The 14471-nt window shown below is 42.1% G+C and overlaps 1 protein-coding gene across 1 annotated transcript in view; it reads left to right on the forward strand.

Moving 5' to 3' along the window:
* The first annotated feature begins 1915 nt into the window (after positions 1–1915).
* MOSMO (modulator of smoothened) overlaps positions 1916–14471 on the forward strand; it is a 74521-nt gene continuing 61965 nt past the window's right edge. Inside the window, exon 1 of the mRNA XM_007987652.3 lies at positions 1916–2039. Coding sequence (XP_007985843.1) covers positions 1934–2039 — 106 coding nt within the window. The 5' untranslated portion in view covers positions 1916–1933. The remainder of the gene's footprint in view (positions 2040–14471) is intronic.

Consider the following 14471-nt stretch of genomic DNA (forward strand, 5'->3'; position numbering starts at 1 on the left):
TATATGAATTATCTTGTGTCAACTTCTGTGGCAGAGGAAAAATAAATTGTATATTAACAAAAAAAATCCTTTCCCCCAAGAGACCAATGTTTGGACAGAAAAGTCAATAGAGACCAGCAATGAAACCCTTCCTTCTCCAAGCTATGTAATGACACTGATACTCTGTGCACATTTCTGCAAGGCTGTTGGATTTGGTGGAATTTGAAACCTTCTGAATTTTGTGGACATGTAAGCATTCCAAAAATAGAGACAGAGGTCACTCTTCTAGGTCTTTCTAGAGACGACCTACGTGGCATTTAAGGAGAAAATGAGTGTTTCATCTCCATTTGCTGCATGGAGTACCATTAGGGAGAGCTGAATCCAACTTCAGGGTTAGTGGTGATTCGGCCCATGAGCTGTGGAAGAAAAGAAAACTCCATCACAGCATAATTTGCTGACAAATTATGCAAATGCCTTATTTTTCCTGTTTATTCATCCAACTTAAGACGGTGGACACACAACTCAGTAAACAGGATCATAACACCTGGTTGCTCAGGTCAAAAGCTTATTCTTGAGTTCTCTTTCAACTCCTTCCCCATTATCAGCAGGTCCTTCCCTCTATCTACAGAACATCCAGATCTGTCCATTCCTCTCCATCTTCACTACTCTCAACCTAGCCAAAGCTACACTTCTCTCTCGAGGACTACTTGGCCCTTTAACTGGCGTCCCTGTTGACATCTTTGCCTCTCCCCCATACAAGCTACACTATCGATCTTCACAGATGAAGTAAGATCATGGGATTCTCCTGCAAACATCCTCCACTGCCTTCTCATTGCACTCAGAACAAAATCCAAGGCCCCCAAAGTCCTACACCTGGCCTCTGCCTACCTCTTGTCATACTACTCTCCTGCCACACAGGCCATTTTGCAATACCCTGGACGCGCTGATCTCTTTCTGCCCCCCTCCCCTAATGATCTTTGCACTGGCTGTTTCCTCTGTCTGGTCCTGCGCCAGGTCTTCAAAGTGCAGGTCTTTATGAGCATGATGGTCTGAGCGGAAATGCATCCTTCCTTATCGCAGGTATCGCCCCGACTCCCATCACACTGACCTCTACTGAATTCAGGGATCTGCACCTGAAATTATCTTTATTTTACAGACAGGTTCTTAATGTGTTTCTGTCTCTTCCCACCAGAACATGAGCTCCCCGAGAGCGGGCGCCTTGCCTCTGTCCACTCCAGTACCTCTGCACCTACAGCGCCTGACGCAGAGGGGGTGTCGAGAGCTATTTTCTAAATGGGGCAATCCTGTGAGCTGACAGCCGCGGAACGGGCAATGAGAATACAAGGTGACAGGGACCGCGCGGGGCCCGGAGTCGCTCGGCGGGAGTCGGGGCCCGCCTCCTGCTGGAAGACGGGCGGCTCCCCACTCTCATTCGAGTTTTGCTTCTGAGGGGCTCAGGAGCGGCCGCAGCCTGTGCCCAGTCATCAACAACGACAACAATCTTATTAGTGGGCAGAAAGCCAAGAGGTGGCGTGGCTTGCCGGAAGAGACCGGGACCTGGGCAGGGACTGGAGCCGGGCCGGTTGGGTCCGGGTCCAGAACGTCGAAGCGGGCAGTGCGGGGAGGGGGCCCAGGGCGGCCGGCCGAGCCTGGAGGACGGAGCGAGAGTGCGGCTGCCGGGTAGCCGGCACCGGCCTCGCCAGCGCCCAGGCTTCGCTTCCGGGTGAGGGGCGGGCGGGCCGAGCAGTTCCGGGGCGGGCGGCGGTTCCGTCTGTGCGGGCCGCGCCGCGGCTACTGGTCCCGGGCGCGCGGAGGGCGCGAGCGGCGCGCGGGGGCCGAGTGGGCGCGAGGCAGCGGCGCGGGGACTCCGGGCCCCGGCGGCGGCCCATGGGGCGGGAGGCGTGAGGCCGCTGCCTGTCCGGGGCTCGGGGGGTGGGGGGAGCGGGGCGGGGAGATGGATAAACTGACCATCATCTCAGGATGTCTCTTTCTGGCTGCCGATATCTTCGCCATCGCCAGCATCGCCAACCCGGACTGGATCAACACCGGGGAGTCTGCGGGTGAGCGGCAGGCGCGCGGGGCCGGGCGGGGGATTGGCTGAGGGCGACGCGAGGCAGGGGAGACCCGGACTGAGGGGAGGACGGGGTGGAGGGTCCCGGCCGGGGGCTAGCCTGAGGAGACCGGGGGCGGAGGGGAGACCCGGGCCGCGGAGGAAGGGAATAGAGAAGAGGAAGCCGCCGGGCGCCAGCGGGACCCCCGGACTCAGGGAAGAGGAGCCCCAGGCTGGGTGAAAAGTGACCGAGGAGACCTGGGCTAGGCTGGCGAGTCCCGGACCGGGGAGGAGGGGAGCAGCCCTCCCATGTGAGGGATCGCAGAGGAACCAGCTTCGTTCTGGATTAAAAAAAAGAAAAAGTCAAGGTGGCAGACGGGAGGAAACTGAGGCTCCTGCAAGGAAATTAGAAACCAGGCGGAGAGGCTGGGGCTGGGAGTGAGGCAGCAGCTGGTGGGCGAGAGGAGGCCGAGAGGGGTCAGGTCCGACTCCAGACCTTCTACCACCAGAGGAAGCTGCGGCCGGGGCTGAGCCCGGGCTGTGGGCGCTCACCCCACCAGGCAGGGTGAATGGAGGGTGTTGGAAGAGCTGGTGGGGTTGATGGGAGTGGGGGGCGCCGGATTGGAGCCCCTCTACACCCCCGCCCCCGCCCATCCCCTGCCCGCTTGGCAGTGTTTGAGACGCTTGTGGCTTCGGATTTTCCCTTTGAAGTGTGTATGTGGTTATAATTTTGCTTTATTTTAGGCCCGGGAGCTATAATACTACTAATAATAAACCTCATTTTTTGGAGCGTCTTTCATTCCAGCACATCACAAAAACGCTGGAGAGATCTTAATAGTAGTTACAAAATTAAATAACACATCAGAGTTGCAGGCAGCCCGGCCGCGGGAGCAGTGCTTGCTGTAACACCACGGAGCTGTGGGCGGGAGAGGCAAGGTGGTGCCCTCGGGAAAGAGGCGGGCATCTTTCTGAAGGGTACCCCAGGTGAATGCGCTTCCAAGATTTTTCTCAGCTTGGGCCACTTCTTTCCCTGCGACCTCTCCTTCCTCCGCTCTTCGCCTCTCTTTCTCCCCCTCTCCCAGACCTGTGAGACCAAACCTTAATTAATGAAAACAGCTGTCAGGAGAGCGGCTCCGATTTAAGGAATGGTCTTGTTTTTTAACTGCTTGTTCAGTGCAGGTGAAGGAACTACTGGGGGGTTGGGAATGTCAAGCTCCCTCCGTAGATGATTTCTTGTGAAAATGCGGCCAGGCGCGGTGGCGGTGGCTCACGCACTTTGGGAGGCCGAGGCGGGGCGGGGGGGTGGTGGATCAGGAGGTTAGAAGTTCGAGACTAGCCTGACCAATATGGCGAAACCTCCTCTCTGCTGAAAATACAAAAAAAAAAGTAGCCGAGCATGTGGCGCGCACCTGTAATCCCAGCTACTCAGGAGGCTGAGGCAGGAGAATCGCTTGAACCGGGGAGGCGGAGGTTGCAGTGAGCTGAGATCGCGCCACTGCACTCCAGCCTGGGCGACAGAGCGAGACACTGTCTCAAAAACAAAAAGCATCACTGTGCTGTCAAAACTTACTTTTTAAGTATTACTTATGGTTCTGTATTTATCCTGCAATATTTTTAGCTCTTAGAAAAAGAGTGGTAGCTGGGACATTTGTTGCTTCCTCCTCCCTCCCTCCTCTCCCCTGATGTAGACCTAGTAACACAAAATCATGCTGTCAGATTCACTGGTTATTAAAATAACACTCTAAAAATTCTGCTACTTTTCTTGCCTGTAGAGTTTTAGCAGAACTCTTAATTGTAAAATATACGAAGAAAGAATCAGGATGGTTTCGAATTTGGTGGTACTATGGGCTTTGTTTATGAAAATATTGTTGCTGCCCGACAACTTAACACGGTTACATGTGTGACATCCAGTTCATGACCTGTTGATGTTTTTATCCTACTTATATGTGGATTGACTCCTTTTATGAGACTGACTTTCAGGCTTTACTTACTTAGGGGAAAAGGGGTTTCAGTGCTCTAGCAGAAAGAACCTTTCTACAAAGAAGTTTTAGATAGAATCCCAATAGATAAAACAGACTGAATGTTCATGCAAAAGATACAGTTGAAAGAGAAGAATTGTTACATATGAAAGAGAAGAAAGATAAGTGATAACAAAACATTCCAAAGATGGAAAAGGGCATAGCCGGGCATGGTGGCTCATGCCTGTAATCCCAGCACTTTGGAAGGCCGAGATGGGCGGATCACCTGAGGACAGGAGTTTGAGACCATCCTGGCCAACATGGCGAAACCCTGTTTCTACTAAAAATATAAAAAAATTAGCCGGGCGCGGTGGTGCATGCCTGTCATCCCAGCTACTCCAGAAGCTGAGGCAAAAAAAACCGCTTGAACCCGGGAGGTGGAGTTTGCAGTGAGCCAAGATTGTGCCACTGCACTCCAACCTGGGCGACAGAGTGGTACTCCATCAAAAAAAAAAAAAAAAAAAAAGGCAAGCTCCTCTTGTATTCCGAAGAAAGCAAGGATAGAATGAGTATAACTCTTTCAAATTTGGAGGCAAAATTGGCTGTGAGTTGCCACGGAGATGGGAGCGATGAATGTCCAAAGTCTGAGGAAATATAAACTGTTAGAAAAAAATAATTGCAGAGAAAGCTTGCCAACAGTGATAAGTAGGATTCTCTAAGCAGCACTGATGCGTCGTGGAAGTTGAGGTCATGAACATACAGTGTGATAACCCATCTGCCCTCTTGACCTTTTCTAGTAGTGCTCAGTCGTTTTGGTACTGAGGTAGGTGAATTTTCCAAGTGTTCTTGGAAATAAGGAAACATCAAGAATAATGTGAAAGCCTCATATACAATAATGAATAATAAAGAATAATGTGAAGGCTTCATTCAAGGTTAGGGTTTGCCAGATACGTTGCAACAAAATGACAGAGCAGCCAAGGTATTTAGGATAGTGGCCAAAGTATTGTAATGATGGCTTATGGAGTGTCAGCTGGATAAAGAGTGAAAGTGAATAAAAACTAATGGATTGGTCAGTCAAATAGCAGATGGTACATGGCCAGTAGAATAGGGAGCCCAATAAAATTGAAGACCAGTAAGAGTGGGAATGATCAATACAGCGAAGTGGAATGACAGGGGATCATAGGCACAAGGTCCAGAACGTAACAGTGACAATATGTGGCTGATGTGGGATGGAGGAAGTGATTCTTTTTTTCTAAAAGTTTCCCTTACCATCTCAGGATACCATTCCGTTAAATATTATGGCTAGAAAGAGGAATAAGAGATAGTAGGAACATAGGAAAATTTTAAAATTCTTATCTAGCATGTGTTTTTTACCTTGCATGTCAGGCAGTAAGTCCCCCGAAACGTAAAATGAATGGGATAGTATGTTCCTTTGTTTACTGTTATGCTTGAGCTTGTATGCTGTACAGTCTCACCTGAGCAGGCAGATGTAGTCTTGAGTTAAAAAAAAAAGTGCAGAGTTACACCTTTCAAATCAATGAAACATTTACAAGAAGTTCAAATAAGATCTCAGTGGTGACTGGTCTAGCTTTATTTCAAGAGCTGCATAAAAGTGACTTAACCCAGCAACAAAAAGTTAATGTGTTGGTTCCCTTTGGTGTATTATATTCAGTCTCTAGTTTTGATCATGATGTTTTCATTGCAGTTTTTAAACAGGATAAAATGTATTTTAGAAACAGAACTTTTGGAGCTGAAAGAGTCTGCAGAATGTAACTTGAAAACCACTGCAGTGAACTACTAAGGGGAGGTTTGAGAATTCAAGTCTAGACTTCATCACTTCATAGCTCTGTAGCTTTAGGGCAGGTTCTTTAGCCTTAGGGATAATAAAAGTACCCATCTCATTTGGATATTCTGGTAATTAGCTGAGTTAACCCATGTAAAACATTTAGAACAGTACCTGACACACAGTAAATGCTCAATAAAAATTACATATTGTTATATTGCTGTTCTAGTTTATAAGAACAGGTGTCAGAATCCAGTTTTGAAATGAAAGCCCAGAACTGTGAGAAACGACGTTTTCTCTATTAGATGCTCTAGGAAATAAGGAAACATTAAGGATAATACAGCCGTGCTTAGAACAAGTTAAATATATGGCCCTCTTGGCTTTGGACTTTCTTTGCCACTTCCATGCTGTTCTTCCTCTTCCAGTCTCTCATCTCCATACTCTAATCTCTGTCCTCAGCTTCTGCTTGAACTACCATAGAAGGAAATAGGAAAAAAAAAAAAGAAGAGGAAGAGTAAACTTCCTAAAATCCCTGTTGATAAACTATGTTACTATAAGATTATGGACCATACTTTGGACAGCAGAGTTTTTCATGTTTTTATTGTCTTGGTCTAGATACAGAGAAAGTACACGCCTTTCATTTTCACCTGTGTGATTAACATTTCATCTGCTTGTTGTCATGGCTTGTGGATTACGCACAAACTGTTGAAGATCTGAAACATCATATTATATATGTATGGGGGAAGACACTCTAATGAAGACTCTTTCTGTTAGTGTAACCAAAAATATTAAATGGTAGATGAATACAGTGACAAAATTACATAATTCTGCTATGCTGAGGTCGAATTTCTGCTGGTTACTGGAACTCAGTATCAATAGCAGTATCTTTGATTTTATATAGTGCCTCATAGTTTTTGAAGCACTTTGACATCCATTATTTCATCTGATTCCTTAGGATGTTTATATTTGGCCAATGTAAAATAGTCATTTTCACATTTCCCCCCGCATGGGAGTGCTTTGCATGTGAGATTTGAGTTTCAGTGCTGCAAAGACTCCATTAAAGAACATTCTTCACTGAAGTATTACCTATATGTTATTTATGCACACCTTTTACTTAAGTGAAATTAAAATTCTTCAGTGGCTGGAGGTTTTCCCAGATTACAGAAGAGGGAAAGAAGGAGACTTGGGTTTCAGTCTTAAAGTGATAGTCTTTGCTTTGTACAAGCTTCTTAATTTCACTGTCACTCTCTTCTCACCCCTGAAGAGACTTCTTGTTGGGGGTGCGGGAATTAGTGTTAGTTAATTTTAACAAGATAAACAGTTAAGTAAAGCTGCTTCTCTAAATATAAATGGTGTACAGATCCCTTTAGTGAGGGAGGCATTATCCCCTCACAGCAAGGATTTCAGTGACCATAATCCTAATCATCCTAGATGGATTTGCCTTATGTTCTTTATGAAGATTTCCAGATGTTCCCCAAAGTCTCCTTCAAGTTGCTGAAAGAATTCTCCCTTATGTCTCATCAAAATTTCCCTAAAGTGGTTATCATATTCATGTTATAGTTTGTCATAACGAAGTTAAGGTTAGTGTCTTCATTTCTGAAGATATTTTCATTCTTGTTGTTTTTAAAATTGTCTGGATGGGATGTTACTGTTTAGGGAGGTCTCAAAAACTGACATGTTCTTCCCTGTTTGTATTCTGAACTAGTTGAGGGGCAAAAAAGAAATAAGGTATTTGGGGGCTAAAATATTATTTTATTACTAAGAAAGAGGATATTGGAGAATGTCACTTACATTTGGGGGCAAGTGACTTCCTACTCCTGGACCTCAAAATTGAGCAGACTTAACTATCCAGTCCCAGACAGAACTGGGGGACCTGCCCCTATAACACTTCCAGCATGACAGAGGAGAGATGAGTGCTTCCAAAGGCAAAATGTTGGATCACATATGCCCAGTATTTTCTCCTAAACTACCAGTCACGTGAAGTCACTCCTCGTTACCTGACAAGGATTGAGTGAGGAGACACAATAAGCTAAAAATATTATGCTAACAGGATTCTGTCCTCTCCCCCTGGTCTCCATTGCTCATGGATAGTAAAATTGGGAATAAGGAGCAAGACTTACCTGTTTAAAACCCGCTATATGTCTGACATTTTGTGAGGAAGAGTTTTCGTTTTCCTCAGGTCTAAAGATTGGCAGGTGTTCAGGGAAGTGAAAGACTTGGTGAGGGGTGTCATTTCCTATTCTGCTACCTCCTACTTCATAGGAAACTCTGGTAAGCCTCAGATAAGGAACTCTGGAGCTTGACATCTATCTCATAAGGGTCCAAGATCTACAGGTAGATTCCGGCCTATGCATTGGGGATCCTAAGTTTAAAACATTAAAATTACAAGTTGCTTAAGCAGACCTATTCATTAAGTAATAGAAAATTATTAAATCATAAGTCCTTTCCCTGGAACTATGACAACTTCAATGATCACAAAGGTACTTTGACATGAAAGAACTCTGTAACATCAGTTGTTAAACAAACCTGTCTCAAACTTCATTTTATTAATCACTTTGGACATAATTTATAGAGAAGGATGGGATTTGGTTACCTAAAAGGGCAAAAAGTTTGAGATTGTGTTCTCCTTGAATTTAAAAAGCATTAATAATATTTCTTCATTGGCCTTTTGAGCCTATTTCCAGTAAATTTTTTGAACAGCTTTATTGAGATGTAATTCACATAATAATATTCATCCATTTAAAGTATACAAATAAAGTATTTAAAGTATACAAATCAGTGGCTTTTAGTATCTTCATAAAGTTGTGTGCTACCATCACCATAGTCCATTTTAGAACATTTCATTACTCCAAGACCAGGCTTAGAGGTGTCTAATCCTCTTAGGCAACCCCTAATATGCTTTCTGTCTGTTGATTGGCCTATTCTGAACATTTCCAATCATAGAATCTATGTGATCCTTTGTGACTGGCTTCTTAAACTTAGCATAATATTTTCAAAGTTCTTCCATGTTATGGCTTTTTTTTTTTTCTTTAAGAGACAGGATCTTGCTATGTTACCCAGGCTGGACTCAAACTCCTGGGCTCAAGCAATCCTCCAGCCTCAGCCTCCCAAGTAGCTGGGACTATAGATGCATGCTACCACACTTGGCTATGTATTTCTTTTTTATTGCCAAGTATTCCATTATATGGATAGACCACATTTATTTAGCCATTCATCAGTTGGTGGACATTTGGACCACTCAGTTTTTTACTTCCAAGCATAAAAGGCTATGAAGATAAAGAGATTAAAGACGTTTTTTAAATGTGGTTTTTAAAAAAGTGACATTATCAGTATAGTTTATTTCAGCTTATCAAGTAATAATTATTAATAAAAATTCAAAAACCGGTCTTTTTACAGTAGTCATAGGACATACTTAAAGCTTGAGATCATTTATGATACTGTGAATTCCCAGGGTAGACCAGATTTTCCAATAGGAAGTTAGATCTCCTGAACAAAGCATTAATATTTCCTTTACAACCTTAGTTCCAAACATCATCTCTTTTACCATTACCAACAGAGATGAAACCACTTCAGAATTAAGAGTATAAATAAGCCTAAATGTTTTTGGAGAAGGGGAATTTAGGATTAAGAACATGAACAGCAGGCATGAGTAAATGGAAATCACTAAAAGAAGGAAATTCAGAAGAAAAAAATTAGAGTAAAGACTGCTGATGCATTTGTTAGATTGGCCATACTTACTGAGTCCTTCCTTATTTGGCTGCTTTCAAATTTTGCATAGTAATAATTACATATATCAGTTCTCCACTGTTCTGCTTAGTGTGACCAAAAATATCATTGTTTAATCCCTTTCCTGGTAAATACTGAGTTTGTGTTGGAGTTGCAGTATAGTAAAATGGTTCTGTAGGATTTGGAGTCTGGCGTATCTCAATTTGATTCTTGGATTCCCTTTTTATTAGCTTTATGATTTGGGGCATGTAATTTGATTTTTCAGTTATAAAATGGAGACAATTTATTTACCTCAAAGGATAGTTGTGAGGAAATAAAATGTGGCATATAATAGACTAGCACATTGTCCAATACATAGTAAATGCTCAAATGTTAGTCATTTATTATATAAAAGATCAAAACATCTGGATTTTTTAGTGTTTCCCTTTTGTACTGTCTGTCTTATTTATTTACTTATACCCTGCCTTGTTCCAGAAAGAGATGTAAGGCAACATGGTGTGTCTGTATTTGAATGTTTGTGAACCCAGCTGGGTCCAATCTGGGAAGAGAGATTGCATAGTCAGTTGTTGTGGTAATATACACTTATGGGACACATGTAACTACCAAAACCAAGGAGTACTTGGGTTTAGATGTTGCTGGAACAGATTGAAGAGGTTTTCTAAATGAAAGACAGCCTAGCATAGTGGAAATGTTACACAGGCTTTGGGGCAAACCGACGTGTAGCCGAGTCCCAGTCCCACTATTTACGAGCCATGTAATTGATCTTAGACAAGTTGCAGTTGAGGGTTTTTATTAATAAAAATTATATCATTTAGACCTGATTAATACCTCTTTCAGCACTTCTAATAGTTATGTAGGTGTAGACTCCAACTTTGTTCTCCTGTGGGTTAAAGAGTATTAACCACGGTGTATTGTTAAGATCATTTAGTTCAGAGGTTATTTTTAAAGGAATTTAAGAGCTGGTAGTACAGTTGGAGTATCAAGTCAATTTTTCTCACCTCGAAGTGTGAAAATAAGTTTGAAATATATGAGATAGTTGGTTCTTTATAGAAACCTGGCAAGCAGTATCACTGAAGATTTAGTTTATGGAATAAATTTTTTTCTAGTTACTAGCTTCTGTAATGCAACTATGAGTTCATTTTTTCCATAACCCATTTCAATGCATACTTAGGCAGTGGGCCATATTGCATAATCTTATAGGGGAAATTTAGACATGTAATGAAGTGTTCCTGTTTATGAAATTGTTACCATTGAATTATAAATAAGAACTTGTTCATGAACCCGAATGCATAATTATTTACATAGTGACCGTGTTTGATATGCTTCTCTAAGAGACCCAGGAAATTAGGTTGTACAGTGACAGCAGTGACAAGAATATAGGTATAAATTTCATATTTACAGCCTTTGTGATGGTTTATATAACATGACATTCATGTCTTTTTGGTTGTCAGGATGTTGTATTTTCAAGTTCTGAAACTACACATTTTTTTCCCAGTACTTTCTAGAATTCCTTGCCCAACTAAGCAGCTAGAGGCTTTATAATTAGAAAACCTGATCCAATTGATAACAACAGATTGAAAGTAGCAGTTTTTCATCCTTTATCGACTACAAACTGAAAAGTAATGTTGGGAAAGCTGTTGTAGAAATCCTAAAGAGGCTTAGATAAGAGCCATGAGGAAACCTGAAGATCTTTGAATATCAGGATACCTAAAAATAAGTACCTGGATTAAAATCATTTTTCAATAGTATACCCTTACTGTGTATTTCACTTGAATATACTGTGTTTGTAAACTTTACTGTGCATTCTTTTGTTAACTGCAAATTACACGGAGGAGAATTCTTGCCAGATACACAGTGAGCAAGTAGAATGTGATGTTCCTTTGGGGTTTATTGCTTTAGAGTTGACAAAATAAAGAGCATTTGGGTTTGGGTGTTGCTATCAATGGTACTTACATGTATTTGTGAGTATGTACCAACTAACATGTATAGTTTGCTTAAGGGAAGTTTCAGTGTGTAACTCCAATTCATTTTTGAAGCAAACTGACATATCTTTGAATCACTCCTCTTTTTTTTTTTTTTTTTTTAAATTAGCAAAAGGCTGCACTTTTTTGTGTGTCTCATTATACTAGCTTTGGCTATAAATAAAATGTCACATTTGGCATTTTGACACTTGCCGTTGTATATATTGAGCAAAAAGGCAGCTGTTGACTTTTAATATAGATCTGTTCAACTAGGGTCCATATACTGCTATAGTTAGAGATTAAACAGGAGTAGAAAAAAATGCAGTTGGGTGGGTCAAGTAAGAAAAAGGAAGAACAAAATTTCATTATTGCAATATATTCACAGTAAGTTGTTTACCTGAAACATTGTTGGGTCTAATTTCAGCCATAATAATAGAAGTTCTTTTCAAAAATAGGCCATGTTCAGATCAGTTCTGCTAATCAGGCCACTGACCTCCAAAGACAAAAATCTTTAAGGCCACTTAGACTATCACAGAGATATGACCATTTCATTTATAAAGTACCATCATTTTGATAAAAGAAATCTTTAATTTACTATGAATATTTTAAAAATCTTCCCATAGATATTCCCTGTGCCTTTGAACTTCATTCCAGACTGTCTTGCAACAAATGCTGTTGACGTATTTGTGGTCTGTAAGGAATCTGTACTGAAATAATCAGAGATTATGTTTAAGCAAATGAAAAAGTCCTTGAGGTACCCTATACCCTGGGAAGATAAAATTGTATCTTGCATGTCTTGTACCTTGTGAGTATGTACCAACATATGCATATGATCAGGCAATCAGAGAGGAGGTGGAATTTGAGTTTAACAGATGATACATTTAATAATGAGTAATAAGGAAGACTTGGGTGGTTCTTGTTCTTGAAAAGGGAATGGCGTGAGTAAAGGAAAATAGAAGACAGTGAAATTTCTATTCCAGTCCATTTCTCTGTTTTGCAACTTATTTTATCTTTCTAAAGAACAAATAGAATAATAAATACTTATATAGCATTTACTTTGTGACAGATTCTTTTCTAGACACTTTACATGTGTTAATTGATCCCCACAACGCCCCTGTGTAAGTGCTGTTATTTAGACAGCCCTATGAAAATACAGAAAAGTCACTTGCCTAATGTCACTCAGTGGATCCTGGCTCTTAACTGTTGCATGTGCTTGTACCAGAAACCTTCAGTGACTTCATCTTCCACAGAACAAAAGACACTCAAGGATTTTCACAGTCTGTCTCCAACTTATAATACTTTCTGGCCTTAGATCCTGCTTTTTTTCCCTGTAGGCATGTACATTCTAGCCCCTCTGCATTACTTTCTGTTTCCTATGTACAGTCTGTATTCTCATCTGTAATTCTTTGACCCTCTCACTCTCTCCGGTCCCTGTTTTATCAGTATCCTACCCATCTTCTGAGCATATCAGCTGTTATCTTCATGAAACCTTTTTTGATCCGTTACCTAAAGTGATTCCCCCCCCCCACTCCTTGGTAACACTGTGCACATTTTTTATGGTAGCGTATTTGTATCATGGTTATTTGTGTGGTACTTGCCCTATTTTCTAGTATAACTTTTTTTCTAGTATAGTTTTTTAAAGTTCTTTCAGAGCAGGGAATATGATTTATTGATCTCTGTATCTTAGGCAGCATTTAGTCTAAGCTTGCACATGACAGGAAAGAGGAAATGTTATAGTTAACACTAAGATTTTGAATCTGGGCTGGGGAATAAAATTGGGAATTTAGAGAGTGAGGTGATTGTAAAAAGTGAGGAGTTGGCCTGACGCGGTGGCTCACGCCTGTAATCCCAGCACTTTGGGAGGCCCAGGCGGGCGGATCACGAGGTCAAGAAATTGAGACCATCCTGGCTAACACGGTGAAACCTCATCTCTACTAAAAATACAAAAAGTTAGCCGGGTGGGGGGGCGGGCGCCTGTAGTCCCAGCTACTCAGGAGGCTGAGGCAGGAGAATGGTGTGAACCTGGGAGGCGGAGGTTGCAGTGAGCCATGATCACGCTATTGCACTCCAGCCTGGATGGCAGAGCGAGACTGTCTCAAAAAAAAAAAAATTGAGGAGTTGATTTAGACATGTTCTGTTTGAGGTGAGAGTAGGATATGCAAGAAGAAAGGGACTACAGCTCAGAAGACAGGAATATTTGGCACCCCCAGTCTTATCTCATTTTCACAAATATGATACTTAAATTGTTACATATCAAATTATCTGCATATCCATAGAATTCAGGCTTCATTTCTAAAAAAATGTATCAGATGGGGCTGGGTGCAGTGGCTCACGCCTGTAATCTCAGCACTTTAGTAGGCCAAGGAGGGCAGATCAGCTGATGTCGGGAGTTCAAGACCAGCCTGACCAACATGGAGAAACCCCGTCTCTACTAAAAATACAAAATTAGCCAGGTGTGGTGGCACATGCCTATAATCCCAGCTACTCAGGAGGCTGAGGCAGGAGAATTCCTTGAACCCGGGAGGCGGAGGTTGTGGTGAGCTGAGATCTTGTCATTGCACTCCAACCTGGGCAACAAGAGCGAAAACTCCATCTCCAAAAAAAAAAAAAATTGGTATCAGTTGGTTTTCATTTGGAAAATGAAGTCCAGCTGCTATATAATCATTCGTGACTTTAACATTATAAGATGAAACTTAATTTATAGGTTGTTTTGTTGATTCTCTGGATCAATATGGAAGTTAGATTTCTAGGCTAGCCCACAAAACCATGTTGTAGTTGAAATACTTCTGCAGCAACAAAATAGTAGAAAGCAATACAGTTGCTTTACTATTTGCATTTTCAAAAGATAAAAAGGAATAAGAAAGGGCAGCTTATTTCTCTGATTCTTGATCAGTTTGACTTCAAAGCTTACAGCATTCCTCCTATGTGATATAGTTGTTCACTGAGATTCTTCTTATATATGTCAACATGTTTTGGGTTTTCTGGCTTATAAATTGCCCTATCAGAGGAATTAC

This window comes from Chlorocebus sabaeus, chromosome 5 (genome assembly GCF_047675955.1).
Source record: "Chlorocebus sabaeus isolate Y175 chromosome 5, mChlSab1.0.hap1, whole genome shotgun sequence".
Classification (NCBI taxonomy): Eukaryota; Metazoa; Chordata; class Mammalia; order Primates; family Cercopithecidae; genus Chlorocebus; species Chlorocebus sabaeus.